The sequence below is a fragment of the Oryza glaberrima genome, chromosome 8 (assembly GCF_000147395.1).
Source record: "Oryza glaberrima chromosome 8, OglaRS2, whole genome shotgun sequence".
Classification (NCBI taxonomy): Eukaryota; Viridiplantae; Streptophyta; class Magnoliopsida; order Poales; family Poaceae; genus Oryza; species Oryza glaberrima.
The window spans coordinates 24,296,894-24,312,722 of NC_068333.1; the positions used below are offsets into that span (position 1 = coordinate 24,296,894).

The following is a 15,829-nucleotide window of genomic DNA, read 5'->3' on the forward strand; positions in this document are numbered from 1 at the left end:
ATCCATGAGGTAATAAGGCCCCAAATCTTTATAGTAAACCTGCATTGTACAAGCAGATGGAGCGCCAAGTATCAATTTTGAGACCTCCAACCTTGAGTCGTGCCTAAAATGGTCTCGAGTACTCAAATCAGAGTAGCACCTCACAACTTGTACCTCATTCCCTTTGGCTATAATTTACTGTATCATATAATAACGGGTAACTGTAAAGTGTAAAACGGCACAAAACCATCAGACAGCCGTTTTGCTTCTATGTTGCTTAAAAAATACTCAAAAATTAACCATCAATGTTCGGTAGAACTAACATGATTTTAACCAGGTCAATTAAAAATGATATTTACTCGACGTCTTTGACTAATTTGACTGCACATCTATCGACTCGCTCCTAACAACAACAACAACGAAACTGAACTGGTAAACGAAATGCCCATGCTAAAAAAACAGGGTAAACGAAGAAATGCCCATACTAGAATCCTGTGGTCTCGGCCGTTGGCTGGCTGGCAGGACAGGTCACTGTCCAAATCGCAATAAAATCAAAACCCCCGATTTGGCTTGGAAGAAAAGTGGCTTTCGCACCTTCTAGTAGGTGCGCCGTGTGGGCAATATATTTTCCCCGTTACACAACAAACGCCATCACTAATCCCCCCTTGGAATATCTTAATCCGGCAGCCAAATCTCACATCTCCACACCGTCTATGACCAAACAAAAGGTTAGAAATAGCAAGTGAACTCGATCTGATCTTTTATGCCTTCTCACTAGCAGCAGCAGTATATATACAAAGGATAATAATCTGAAAAAAAAAAACTAGTAGAAGTACTACATACTACAAGTAAAAAAGAACACTACAAAGACATTGGGATTAGGTAAATCCCAAGGTTGATTGCCTCTTTTTCTATCGAGGAGTAGAAGTAGTTAATTGCTAGAGTAGATTGATTAAACGAGACGGGTCTAACACACAACTTTTAGGTAGAGTTTGAACCGTCTTGGTCACTGCCGGCTCGGTCGTACTCGTATCCGTTGCAGGCCCGGATGGGCTGGTAAACGGGCCTGGGCCGGTAAATGGGCCAGGCCTGCGTCTCCGCCGAGTGTTCGTCCTTGCCGTGCGGCCGCCCGTCCATCGGCTCCGCCTTCACCGTCGCCGCGTGGTCGTCGTCGCCGCCGCCGTCGTGCCGCATTCGCTTCCGGCCGATGGAGACGCCGAAGAGCTTCGCGCTCATCATTCCCTCCTCGTTGTCTGATACGGGCGCGGCGGCGGAGGCGGCGCCGGGGCAGGAAGGCATGAGGTCGAGGACGGCGGGGAGCGGGAGCGGCGTGGCCGCCTCGGCGGATTCGCCGGAGCAGTTGTTGTTGTTGTTGTTCCCGGCGGCGGAGGAGGCGTTGGCGGCGTCGAGCTGCTGGGTGGAGGCGTACTTGGACATGAGGAGGAGGATGTTGTTGCAGAGCTTCCTCATCTGGCTGAGCTCCCGCGCGAGCTGCGCGTTCTCCCGCCGCAGCCGCTCGTTCTCGTCCCCCACGTCGCCGGACGCGACGCCGCCGGAGCCGGAGCCGGACGGCGCCTGCGGCAGCACGAGCGGGGGCTCGGGGGACGAGCTGGAGGATATGACCTGCTCCTCGCCGGACAGCACCGGGGAGCCATCCCGCGTCGTCGTCACCGGCAGCGCCATCGGGATCGCGGCCGCGACCGCCGCCGTCGTCGCCGCTGGCGCCGGCGGCGTCACCTTCCGGCGGTGTATCTCGCAGAGCAGCCGCCGTTCCCCTCGGCGGAAGCAGTCGTTGGCGAACTCCCACCTGTCCGGGACAATCTTCCTAAATCCCTGTATAATCCAATCCATTCCGGCGAGGCCGAGACAAAAATTAGTCGAGCTGATCGAAATCGAACGGAAAAGAGAAAGGAAAACGCGGCGGCGAGGCGTACGTAGGTGTTGAGCTGGCGGACGAAGCTGGAGAAGTTGTTGTGCTTGAAGTACTTGGGGAGGAGGTCGCGGGCGAACTCGGCGGGGCGCCACACGACGAAGGTGGAGCCGTCGTCGTTCCAGGAGATGACGTCGTCGACCGCCGGGTCATCCACCAGCTGGTACGTCTTGGTCAGGAACGGCGTCGGCACCGTCCTCTGCTGCTGCCCCACCCCCACCCCCGCCGCCTCCGCTGCCGGCGCCGGCGGAGGTGGAGATGGCTCCCCCATCGTCGCCGCCGCTCCTCCGACGACGACAACGGCAGCAGCGGTCTGGTCAGCCATGCCACCGCCGCCGCCGGCGGCCGCGCAGATCTGGCCTGGATACACCGTGGTGTCTGGTTGCTTCTGGAAGTTTCGGATAGCGTGGCGTGGAGAAAAGAAGCGAGAGAGGAAGTTAATGAGAGGAAACGGAAGGAGAGATGGGAGCGGGTAAGGCGGGAGAGATATAAACTATGGGGGCGTGTAGATTAGGGTAGTAAAGTTTTAGCGTGTTTCATCATACATTATATCATACATTATATAGAGTGTCGTATAAAATATTTAGACACTAATAAAAAAAATAATTAAAGAATCCATTAATAAACCACGAGATAAATTCATTAAGCTTAATTAATCCATTATTATTAATTGTTTATTATAGCACCACATTGTTAAATTTTGGAGTAATTAGACTTAAAAAATTTATCTCGCAAATTAATCGTAATCTATTAATTAGTTATTATGTTCAAAAGTTCGCTTAATAAGGTGTAAAGTTTTAGCGTGGAATCTAAAGAGGGGCTAACACAGCAAGTCGGTCGTGTCACGGCGACTGACCGGCGGTTGGATGGGCGTCGCGCGGGAGATCGGACGGAGGGAGGGTTGGGTTGCGTGCGGGAGGTGGGGGAAAGTGCGAGAAGTTTCCGTGGCTTTTTTTATGGATTTGGTTTGTTCTGGAAGGTTCAAGTCGTTCGTTGGAGGCGGGGGAATCAGGGACACGTTTCGTGGGTGTGGTGTGGGCCTCCACTAGGAAAGGCACAGCCAGTCACGTACTGGAACACTACTACTAGTAGCTCGGATAACGTTTCATACTACTGCTAGTGTGTTTGCTCTGCTTGTCTTGCTTCGCTTGCTTGTCCCATATTGTACATATAGCGGAGCCATGTGTAACTTTTACATACGGGTCACTTTTTTTTATAATAAAATATAATATCTCGGTCTTTACTTAAAAATACGGGTCACTTTGGATTGATATTAAAATGTGCCATGCTAATTTTTTTATACAATTTGAATAGTAAATATGATGGGTTGGTTTGATGCCAAATAGATGGTAATGCCCATGCTAAAATTAGTATAGTTCTAGAACTTTCTTTACCATAACAAAAAAAATTGGCTCTCAATTCATATCAACCCAAACACATTAGTAAGAATTTTACCCTAGCAAATTATTGGTAGTACCAAAACATGCCTAAGTTTGGCATTACCAATGTTTTGGTACAGCACTAAACCAAACAAGCCCTACACGTTCTTAACGAATCAGCTCTAAATTTAAGGTTAATTTTTTTAATTTTGACTAATAAGTATAAGCATAAGCGAAAAGATGAGGCCCTATTTTTTTTTCTACGCGTTCTTACTTTTATATATAGTACTTTTTCGTTCCAAAAAAAATTAGTACAGATACGACATATCTTAGTACTTAGATTCTAGATATGATGAAACTCAGATTTCTAATATAAAATATGTCCCATTTCATTTTAGTTTGGAGAAAATACAAGAATACTATATTTTACAATGGAAGTCGTATTAATTTGATATTAGAGTGTACTACCTTCACCCAAAAAGATTTTATTTTTGCTTACTCCTATTTTACACATATACCGATATAAAGAGTTTACTCGATGTATTTGATCTTCAATTTTTTAAACTCTAACACATTTGTCTATCATTTTTTAAACTCCAATATATTAATTGTATTGAAGATTAAGTGTTTTTGGACAAATGAAGCGGATAAAAATGAGTCTTTGTGTGATGGAGTATTTTACTTTTAAAAACTTAGGCTTCGTTCGAACCAGACGTGGCTCGTGAAACGATTGCGGTACACCAAACGAGATATATAATCAGCGTATGATTAATTAAATATTGTTTTTTTAAAAAAATACAAAATTAAATTCATTTGATTATCAGTAAAGTTCTATATAGGGCTGTGTTTGATACTTGGGGTTGGGAACCAACTCCACTGTGCGGAAAAAGAAGTGATTCATTAGCGCGTGATTAATTAAGTATTAGCTATTTTTTTAATAAAATGAATTAATTTGATTTTTTTAAAGCAGCTTTCGTATAGAAACTTTTTTTTTAAAAAACATACAATTTAACGGTTTGAAAAGCGTGCGCGCGGAAAACGAAAGAGAATGGTTGGAAAACTTGTGTAAGGAATAGAGATGGTAATAGGGACCCGATCATCGATTCCCCACGATGAATTCACATATTAGAGAATGGCGATGGTTGATATCTACCACCCATGGTGAATCTAATGGTCCAAAATCCATCACCATCGGGGATGGTGGGGGCGGGGACGGTGCACCATTCACCATCCCCGTCCCCCGCGGTGACCCGCATGTAATGTAGCTAGGGACCAATTCTAGACTTTACAGTTGTTTTGGCACATAAAAATGAAGCCCAATAACCATGTATATCTTCTAACCCTAATCAACCCTCCCCATCTCCAAATATCTCCCCAGCCACCGCGGCACTGCGCATAGCGCCGCCTCCACTACTCCACAGCGCCGCCGGCCGCCGTCTCCCCTCGTGCGGGCGCGGTCCTGTCCCCAGCCGTCGACGCACGCGTGCCGCCGCCGGCTATTGTCGCGCCGCCCATCGCCTCCTGCCATCGTCGACGCGCGCTCGCCACCTCCGGACGTCATCGCGCCGACCAGCACCTCCGGCCGTCGTCGACGCGTGCTCGCCGCCTCCGGCCGTCGTCGCGCACGCGCCGCCTCAGACCGTGGTCGCGGCACCCACCGCCTCCGGCCAGCACGCCATCTGCCGCCATCGATTCCTCCGCCGTTCGTCGCCGTCGATATGACCAGTAGTTTGTTGAGTATATTATTTTGGAAAAATATCAATGTGTTGTACTGCTGATTTGTGTTCCACTGCATTTATATGATTTGTTGATGAATTTGTTGTTTAACCGGGGACGGGTTCACCACAGGGAAAAATTCACCACGTGGTGATCGGGGCTAGAGAAATTGTAGCCCCGTCGTGATTGACGGGCACGGGGACGGTGAAATTTTTTTACTGTGGTGACGGGGACGCGGGTGTGACCCCCGATGGTGAATTCACCGTTGCCATCTCGTAAGGAAGGCAGCGGTTCAGAAATACTCCGCAAGCCTACTAGTAGTAGCCAAGGAGAGAACGAGCTAGCTCTTTCCCAACAGTAACAGCCGAAGATGGCCTGAGCCGCTGAACGAGGGTCCGCCGGATCAGATATTTTTTGGTCGCCGTAAGTACAACTAGAAATCCAACATCTGATCTGATCTGATCTGAAGACGATGCGTCTGATCACATACAAACTAGTACGTTCCCTTCTCTGTCTGTCGCTGATATTTTGCGTCTACACCAAAAACAGTTGGTGCATAGGAATGTAATGGTGGAGTAGATGATGCCATGTTCTGCTAGAATTTAATCTCGCACTATCTGGGTGATACAGACATGTGTTCATGAACGAATTACACGAGAGTATTTTCCAGGCCTTCATTTGCAGGAACACCAATAGTTGTTGATTGAATTCAATTAGAAACGTGTGGTTCTTTTTCTGTTGGCACCCTGATTATCTAGGAAGCAAGAATGATCAGGAGGGGTCTTAACTATAGTTTTTTTTCTAAGAGTAGGTCTTAACTGTAGTACATGCTGTGTGCTTTATTTATGACTGTTTTATGCCCATAATGATTGGTGTTTACGCGTTGATATACTACTGTTTTGTGCAGTGTGCTTCGACTAACGCCGGTCCCAACCTAAGACAATATACATAGTTTCTATAAACTTCACATCATCGAGAAACTATCACTAGACACTACTCTTTTAATACAAACACTATTTTTCATACTTAAATTTAATGCTACTTATCTCATATGATATCTTGTATGTTATGTAGAAACCAATCTCATGCAAGATTTGGTTTCCTTCTTTTTTTTCTCATTTATTCACTTACCACATCATTTTTTATTTTAGGTGATAGCTTATTTAATACTACAGAAATCATTCTAGTTATTGGGTTGGGAATGACTTACGGTGCACATTACCTTTTATCCTACTTGAGATCGAAAGTTCGAAACGAGTGTCAAAGAGTTTAGGCTAGTGCCAGTTGGTAATTAATCAGTCTGAACATGGAGACCGAGAGGCCAACAAAGGTTTGGAATGGTTTGGAATTTCTACACACATGTTCTGTTGGATTGGTTTGGAATTTTGGTCTGGAGACGTGCGCCGTCTATACTTCAGACTTCAGACGTCTAACGACCGTGCAGCTGGAGTACATGTGCCTCCGACAGAAGTGGTCAAGGGAAACCCGAGGGAATCGAGCCAATCAGGCAAGGACAGCTTGCTGAGCATGCAGAAGACGGAAATGGATTGATTTTCCATTATTTGACATTTTGACTGCTTGATGCAGTGTCACATTGGTTAGCTTCCAAATACAAACCGTAGAAAAACAAATGAGGGTGACACGAAAAGAAAATTTTTAGTGTGACATCGGATGAAAAAACTAATTTCATAACTAACCTGAAAACCGCGAAACGAATTTATTAAATTTAATTAATAAGTCAATAGCACATACGAGTACTGTAGCACTGATGATGAGAAATGCTTTTTGGGTAGGATTTTCATATTTCTACTCTTCGGCTGTGTTCGGGAGTTACTGCACATCCCGGTACGAAAAACTGTGTTGCTTTTGAATGCGTGATTAATTATATCAGCTTAGAACACTGAAAAAAATCAATTAACATCATTTTTAAAATAAACTTTTATATATTTTTTGAAAAACACACCGTTTAATAATTTGAAAACCGTGCGCGTGAAAAGCGAGAGATTAGTTGGGAAGGTGAAAAAAAGAACTTCGCCTTAGTGATTTTAAGGTCAAGGCTGAAAATAGGAAAAAATGCTTAGAATTATTTTGAATTAATTTTCAAAATTTAAATGCTTGGAATAGTTCTAAATTAAGTTTTGAATTGTGACCGGGGCTTTCTTTTAGACATTGTTTAGTTCAAAAAAAATTTCTCAAAAATGTCACATCAAATCTTTATACGCTTGCATGGAGTATTAAATATAAATAAAAAAACTAATTACACAGTCTATGATAAAACCATAAGTGCTACAGTAACCCACATGTGGTAATGACGGATTAATTAGGCTTAATAAATTCGTCTCGCGGTTCCAGGCGAGTTATGAAATTAGTTTTTTTCAATTTGTCTAAAAACTTTTTACGTTCGATGTGACATCAAAGAATTTTTATTTTTGCCAACTAGGCCTAGGCCTGGTTTAGTTCCCAACTTTTTCTTCAAAGTTCCAACTTTTCCATCACATCAAAACCTTTAAGCTTTTTCATCACATCGTTCCAATTTCAATCAAACTTCCAATTTTGGCGTGAAGTAAGAACCTGTTTAGATGGGACTAAAACTTTTTAGTCCCTATCACATCGGATGTTTGGACACTAATTATAAATATTAAATATAGACTATTAATAAAACTCATCAATAATCTTGGACTAATTCGCGAGACGAATCTATTGAACTTAATTAATCCATAATTAGCATATGTGATGCTACAATAAACATTCTCTAATTATGGATTAATTAGGCTTACAAAATTGTCTCATAGATTAGCTTTTATTTATGTAATTAGTTTTGTAAGTACTCTATATTTAATACTCTAAATTAGTGTGAATTAAAGTTAAGTCACTGGATTCAAACACCACCTAAACACACCTCTAGTGTGAAGTGTGAACTTGAAAGAGCTTTGTTTCTGCTCGGCTTGTAGTAATTTTTCCTTTCCTTTGAACGGCTTTCGGCTGCATCTGCCTGTACCCTGGCACCCTGCAGAGTTGACCGTAGGCCCTAGTTGACCGCAATGGATTACTGTACTGTGCGAAAGTCTCTGGCATCGGCAGACAACTTTCTTTCACCGCAAGCCTGCTTCCTTTCATGGCAGTAAAAAAAAAAAAGTTGTCTTGAAGACTGCCGCAAACAATTGTGCGTACGGAGCGTAGTACAGAGCATAGACTCCTCCTACTGTACTGTACATCCTTCTGTAGTATTCGTTGGGCCTCGTTCATTGCCTTAAAAAAATATCAAAACTTGTATGTATGTGTTTTTACTGATTTAAAGGTTTGTAAAATAAACTGTAATAAAAACTATAAAAAATAGTTCTATAGTTAAGTTTTACTCCCTCCATCCGATTTTAAATGTTGTCATGAGTTTCTGTGCCTAATTTTGATCGACTGTCTTATTTAAAAAAATTTTGAAAAAAAATAAAAACATAAGTCACGCATAATGTGCTATTCATGTTTTATCATCTCATAACAACAAAAATACTAATTAAAAAAAAATAAGACGAACGACTAAAATTGGATATAAAAACTTATGGTTGCACTTAAATGAAACGGAAGAAGTAAAATTTAGCTTATAAACATAAGTATATGAAAATAATTGGTTAATTATCAAAATAGTGCGTAACAACATCATGGTTTAGCTGGTTGGTGCAGTAATCAACCATTATAGAAGAGGTAAAATCTGCTACAAGACGCTTAAATTATGAGTAGTTTGATGATAAATATCGAAAAATCATGTCACGGTTGAAACACATCCTAAGAAATTGGTTGTTTGCTGGATGACACTTTCAACTCGATTGGAAAGACAAATTCTTGAGAAGGACAAGAATGCCTCTAGAATCACATGGTTTAAACACAACGTTACAGTAAAAAAAATATAAATTATGCAACTCTAGATTTAGCATCATTCCAAGTACATCACTAGTATACATGATGTTTCATCTTCTCTCCCGTCTCAGCTCAAATTCTTTTAACCGTAGGTCATTTTGTATTTTTGAATAATTTCTCTTTCCAATTGAGACGAAAGTGTCATCCAGTAAATTACTAGTTTTTAGAGTGTCTTTTAATCGTGACACGCTTTTACGATATCTACCGATAAATTACACAAACTTTTAGTGTCATTTAGTAAATTTTGCCTATAAAAAAGTCTTATGGGTGGCTGCAGCCTGCAAGAGAGATGGGTGCAGTGGAGATGTTACTAGTGTTGTTTTGCACAGAACAAGCAAAAGAGGCCCACAAAACGGTCCAGCCTGCTAAGCTTCCGCACATCGCGTAAGCTGACAGCCTGACACCAAACTCCATAGGCCGTCAATATTTCGGACAGGAACGGAATATCCAAGATGGACTGCCATAGCAGGCGGCCCAAAGTGGCCTATCCATTCGACCGCCCCTGGCCCACTATTAGATGGGCTCACCAAGATCAGTAGTACGTAAATGCTCCTCCCATCGGTCACCTGTACATCCGTAGACAATTTTTTCCCCATATAAATATAGTGCAATCATGACTTGCATATAACTATAATACAATTTGTATTTAACTTTAAAAAATCCCACAGTAACATGCTATTTTCGTGAAGTGGAGGTCGCAAGACCAAATCTCCTCACCCGTGTACCCGTTATGATTTTTTTTTCTTCCCAACTTGCATGAATGAAATAAATCTAACTGTTTGAAATTATGCAAAAATTTCATACAAATTAAGTAACATTATAGTTTCATGCAACTTATAATATAATTACACTACATTTATACCGTATTTATGTGTGATAAATTTTTTAAAAGAAAATTTATCAATAAATATATAGCAAAATCGAAGCTAGTCGCTACCTGTCAAGGAAAACAATGAGATTATTTTGTCCAATCTGAAACACAAGGTCAGAGAAATCAGCCTACCGACATCCTTTACCGTCAATGAAACAATTTTCCCGTTGGCCACATGGATCCCCATACATCTCTGCTCCTTGGATCCATATAAGAGGCAAGGAATTCTTCCAGCTGCAGCTGTGCAGCGTACAGAAACAGTGTTGAGCACAACCTTTCAGGAACAGAAACCGGCATTGCTTGTTGTTTTCTCCCTGGCAATCATCGATTATTTACAAGCTCACCTCTTTCTTTCGTGTCCTTCTAGGGGTAGGTCTTCGTCGCCTCATCGCCATTGCTTCAACTTTACAGCGTTTTTTTTTTCCTCTCTTCTTCACCTACCTACCCTCATGCAAACAGATAGTAGAAACAAGAACTACTTCAGCTAGACAAAGAGACAGTTTGGAAATTGGAACAATTAATCAACCACCTCCTAATCACATGCTCTCCAAAGGCTCCAACCAAATGAACTTCTACTTGTGTCTTGACTGAATTTCATCTGCAACATATTCATCATACTACTACTCCATGTCTTCATGCACTGACACAATTCAGGCAAAGAGATCATTTTTCTGTAGTAATAACTCTGTAAACTGTAACTCTTGTGCAGAGAATATTTCTGGTTGCCTCCCCTGCGAACCAGTCTGTAACTGGTACTTTTCTGTCTGGCTCAACCAACACACAACCCCAGATCTCACAAATCACACAACGTGGCCAGCCTTTTCATTTACTGACGAGAGGGTCTATGAAACCAATCATTAAAGGCAGAACAAGCACAGAGGAAAGGAAAAGGGTCCGATCCCGAGTGTAATTTCAGAAGAAACAACAGACATCTTTACCATCTTCTTCCTCCTCCTCATCCAATCCAGATCTCATCTTCTCACATTCTCACATGGAGTAAAGGCGATGAAGTTTCGTCGGCGACCTCATATTGATTCTGCCACAACTTGTCATTTTAACAATCATGGGCCCGGGGAGAAGGATCTACTGACGACGAGTACAGACATTGTATACGAGCTGCAAGTAGACAGTAGCGACATGTTACTGTCATGAGTCCTGAATTATTCAGGAAATGACGACGGGGACCTCTTCGCAGATTTATTATTCTGGAAATGTACTGTGGTTTGGAACATCTTGGCTAGATCCATAAACAAAGCACAGCTCAGCTCACTGAACACTGGCAAATCAACAGCTCATCACACATTGTCAAAGAATGCAAGCTCGCAACTACCACTAGTAGACAATGGTCTGCAACTCTGCATGAAAGTTGTTATTGAGATATTGCTTATCAGAATACAGAGATATATACTACTAGATGGTTCAAAAGAAAAAAAGAGAGAGAGAGAGTAAATTTTCTGACTATAATACTATAGTGGTACAGCAATCCAATCTCCTTGGCACACCCAATTCATGATCAGATCGATCTATCTATCAGACACACACAGAGACAGCGAATGCTTGGTTAAATCAAAGCACACTTGACGCTTCATATATTTCTAGGACTTATTGCATTTTAACTCCAAAACCTATCCACACAAAACCATACAAATTGTAGTAGAATTTCAGCTCGTAATAATTTCGCAGAAATTGTCACGTTTTCTCTTGAGAGGAAGTAAACTCTTCTTGACCTTAGTATCATGTGATGAAGGCTGCTGTTTTTTCATGGCCATTTCTTCCTCGGCTTTGGCGCGACGCCAGCCAAGATGCGCCGACAGGTTCTCCACCTCCACCTTGACGACGTCCTTCCTCACCCCGATGTCGGTGATGTACCTGCCGGCGCAGTACATCCCGGCGGTGACGGCGGCCATGCCGAGGGGGCCGGCGGCGAGCAGCTTGAACGGCGTGGAGAGGAGCGCCGCCAGCGGGACGCCGATCGCCGACGACGCCTGGCCGCTCCGGCCGATGCTGCCCGGCTCGTCGGCGGGGAGGAGGCCCGTCTTGCAGTAGAGCGCGAAGTCCTCGCAGTTGTTCTCGAACACGTCGTAGCTGCCGAACCCGTTCTGGAGCAGGTGCATGGCGCGGCGGACGACGGCGTCCGGCGGGTCGGCGGCGGCGGTGGTGCAGGTGCCGCCGCGGAGCTTGGCGAGGAACACCGCCGGCGGGACGCCGTACTCGAAGCCGTGGAGGGAGCCGCCGCGGAGGAAGCAGTCGACGCAGGTGAGGACGACGCCGCTGTCCGGGAGCTGGAAGCCGCAGTCCGGGAAGGTGGGGCACTCCGGCGAGCCCTGCGAGAGGAGGCTGGAGATGGCGATCGCCGAGTCCAGACCTGCCGTCCCTGCCTCCTTCTTCCTCGTGAAATGCACCACCTTGCTCCCTCCAACGTAAATCCCTGAATATTGCAACACCCAAGTTCATAACATGATCTCCAAGGAGAATTTTTTTGTTGTTTTAATCCTCTGTAATATACTAACGGTTAACTAAAACAGTAATGGTAAGTTGTAATCAACCGTTTGATTTAAGTAGATGGAAGTTATAAGAAATCTAGATGTACTATTTTGACGTGCAAGACTTTTACACATTCGGAAAAAAAAATAATGTGACACGCAATGTTAGTAATAAGGGTTTAGTTAGACAGAATTTAGTATGTATAGACTTTTCCTTACTGAAGTTAAGATTTTCTTTCAGTCATACCTAAGGTATTGAGAGAGGTAGTATCAAAATTCACCTTAGAAGATGTGATACCTATAGTACCGACAATAAAATTACTCTTAGTTAGCATGGTAATCATGCGACAATTACTGAAGTTAAGATTTTCTTTTGATCGATCTGACCCGAAGATTTTACAGGCCAGAGAGATTGCTGGAGGGGGTGCAAAAGGTGTAAATGACAGACTAGACACAGTACTCGATCGTAGCTCGCAAACACACCGCATCTTTTGGATGCAGGCAGTCATGTGGAGAAACCCAACCACCACCATGTCGATGCTGCCCTACATATGCCAATGATCGGAAGCAAAAACACCTGCAAATCTCATGGCGAGAACGCCGGCCCCATGCCGTCCAGGAAGGAAGGTAGCAGCAAGCGGCGACACAGGCGAGCCCCTTTACGCTTCTTCCAATCGCAGAGATCAAAGGTCGTTCGTCGGTGAAGTAATAAAGAGATTAAATCAATGGAGCATGTAAAAGTGAGAGATGCAAAGTAAAAAGAGTGTAAGGCAACGCAGCTGGAAGAAGCTGATGCGTGTTGGTAACAAAGTGATGGTAAAAGAAAAGCAGGCACCTTTGATCACAGCTTACTGAATGGTGGTTAACAAGGATTGGTATTGGGTATCTAGCAGATAGTAATAAATAGTCATCAATTAAATAATTAGCCAACTGGGGCTTGGATAATATATATGGTTAGATATAACCGTAACTAAATCATATCCTAACCATGTTTGTAAAACCAACATTTGGTTGCGGCAGGAGTGCGAATTATCCATTAGTGAAGCAGCATACCGGAGATAACATTGCGCAGCTTTAGCACGAAAAATTCAGCTCCGATGACTGCAGATGCGATCGATGATCACTGAACTGGAAAGTGCAGGTTACAATGCCGGCCTAGCAAATAATTTGCAGCAGCGATTCACTGAAAAATTTTGCTGGAAGTATCACAGCAGCAGCAGCATCTACAGAGTATAGAAGAAGAGCAAGGGAATTCTGATCTCATAACCCCTGGAAACTGAAAATGCTTGCCTGCTCGGAAGCTAATTAACTAGATTGCCAGAAAGAAAAACTCGGCGTAATTCACATGGTTCGGAGGGCGAAACGGAAGCGCAAGCACATGGCAATGGCGCCGGCGATTGAGGTCGCACGGGATATGGCTAGATTGCCGGAAAAAAACTCGCGTAATTCAGATGGGTTTGGAAGGCGAGCGAATTGAAACGGGAGCGTCGGCAAATGGCAATGGCGCCGGCGATCGACAGAGGGACGTACCGTGGTGGGAGTAGGTGTAGGCGGCGCGCCATGTGTAGATGTGGTCGCCGGGCTTCATCTCCGACCGCTCCACGCGGTGCGACAGCAGCCCCATCGCCGCCGATAATTCCGGCCGATGGAGCGCCGACGTACGGCGAGAGAGCTCAGGCGGCTGGTTGGAGCGAGTGACGAGTGTGAAGGGGCAAGGTGAGAGGAAGAATAATGTCGCTATCAGGTTCAGCAAGTGAAGAAGAGTGTCATCTCATCTCGCTGCTCCGCGAGTTGGGATTAGTTGTTATACTAGTACTATCTTTGTTGTTGGTTGATGGCGCCGATGCTGCCTCGGGACACGCGCCTGATCTCGGGCTGCAGTCCTCGGGATTCGTGCCACATCTCGGAACGTGAAGGTGATGCGCCCCGCTTCTTCTTTTTTATAATCACCTTCTCCGCTTCTTCACCGTAATCGTACCTATACTTTTTTTTAATGAGCAAATCTTTACTAATCACGTACTATTGCTTTTCTTGATCTTTTTAGCTGATCCTTACTAATTACTTGCTGTTTTTCTTTTCTATTTTTGATAAATACTAATCCATCCGTCCCAAAAATATAAGGGATTTTGAGTGAATGCTTCCGTCCAGATTCAATTACAACTGTTGTCTTGACATACTTTATCTTCTCCACCAATCACAATCCTTATCCAATCATTTTTACATATTTTATTAATATATTCGTATCTATGAAAAAATACTTATATATTTTAAGACAGAGGAAGTAGTATGGACGCGAGCACTTATATCTACACGCACACTTACCCTACAAAGGTCCGTTCCTATTAGTAAACCGATCTTCGTCAGAAATTATGGCGGAGTACTTACGCAAGAATCGTTCACGTGTGCTGCTTCTATAGAGTCTTTATCTCCATGATCTGCCTAAAGCATTCCCTTTTGCTTGACATGGGAACCTCCTGTTCCTCTGTTCTAAGGCATTCAACAAATTCATCATGATAGCTATTAGGTAGGATGTAAGCATAAAGAGGAGCAAGTAAAACGAGGCGCTCATGCACCAAATGACCAAAGTTGCAAAAGGACGATTCACCAACTCCGGTTTGCACCAAGTTAATTTTTTAAATCCCATCGCTTCGTTTATATTTATACCTATAAACCAAAATTTAATTTTTAACTATAAAATATACCCGTGCGTTGCAATGGGTGAAGGCTATTTTAATCTTATTATTGTTATACAGTTTAGCTAAGATGAAATTTACACTAGAAATTCGCTTAATCTTTTTTAGAAAATTATGAGCTGCAATTAGGAGTCCAACTTTCGTCTCAAGTTAGCATGTGAGTTTTCTTAAAGATATTTCTTATACGACTCCTTTTATATTTTCAAAAGTGAACAAACATAAAAACCGACTCAAACACGAATCCATATTTCCAAAAGTGAACAACATTAAAAACCGACTCAAACAAGGATAACGTACCAGAGTACTAGTAAAAACATCTTCAATTTTATAATAGTATAAATAAAAGATAAAGATAAAGATTTATTTTTTTAGCATTTGCATGATAAGCATATCTATAAGCGAAGTGACTGACACGATAATTAGACAGAAGCCCACACACTGTACGGCCACAAATCATCTCTAAAAGGCCCATGGATTGTAGAGTAACGTCTCATCCGGCCGAAATGGGCACATCTAAGGCCGAATAGGCCCGCCTAACGGGGACCGGGCTCCAGTTCGGCCCATATAAACTTTCAGGGTGTGAAGGCCCAATAGTGTGGTTACCATTGGTAGCGATCCTTAATTTGGTCCTCACAAGCCAACCGATCAGGATTCCACGGCCCAGATCGTGGTAGTAGGTAGCGCTTGTTGTTTTACGTTAAACCCCCTGCAGTAGTACGCTTTTACCCTTTGGAACCCTCCACCTATTTTGGCCGACTCCCTCAGCCGTACGATCGGAATTCCGCGGCCCAGATCGACGCGAGCACGAGTTGCGGTGGCATTTTTGCGAGGGAAACCCTGTCCTAATACGTATTCCCTTCCAACGCTTT

The 15,829-nt window shown here is 43.4% G+C and overlaps 2 protein-coding genes across 2 annotated transcripts; both read right to left on the reverse strand.

Moving 5' to 3' along the window:
* Positions 1 to 722: 722 nt before the first annotated feature.
* LOC127781389 (heat stress transcription factor B-2b) lies at positions 723 to 2,351 on the reverse strand. Its single transcript, XM_052308334.1, has 2 exons — positions 1,914 to 2,351; positions 723 to 1,812 (listed from the first exon to the last, which is right to left on the reverse strand). Exons 1-2 carry the CDS (start codon positions 2,232 to 2,234, stop codon positions 961 to 963), a joined length of 1,173 nt encoding a protein of 390 aa, XP_052164294.1. The 5' UTR covers positions 2,235 to 2,351; the 3' UTR covers positions 723 to 960.
* An 8,754-nt stretch (positions 2,352 to 11,105) lies between these two features.
* Positions 11,106 to 14,157, reverse strand: LOC127781427 (protein LEAD-SENSITIVE 1-like). The gene is made up of 2 exons (XM_052308380.1): positions 13,798 to 14,157; positions 11,106 to 12,212 (listed from the first exon to the last, which is right to left on the reverse strand). The coding sequence occupies exons 1-2, from the start codon at positions 13,889 to 13,891 to the stop codon at positions 11,446 to 11,448; spliced, it is 861 nt and encodes a 286-aa protein (XP_052164340.1). The 5' UTR covers positions 13,892 to 14,157; the 3' UTR covers positions 11,106 to 11,445.
* Positions 14,158 to 15,829: the final 1,672 nt, after the last annotated feature.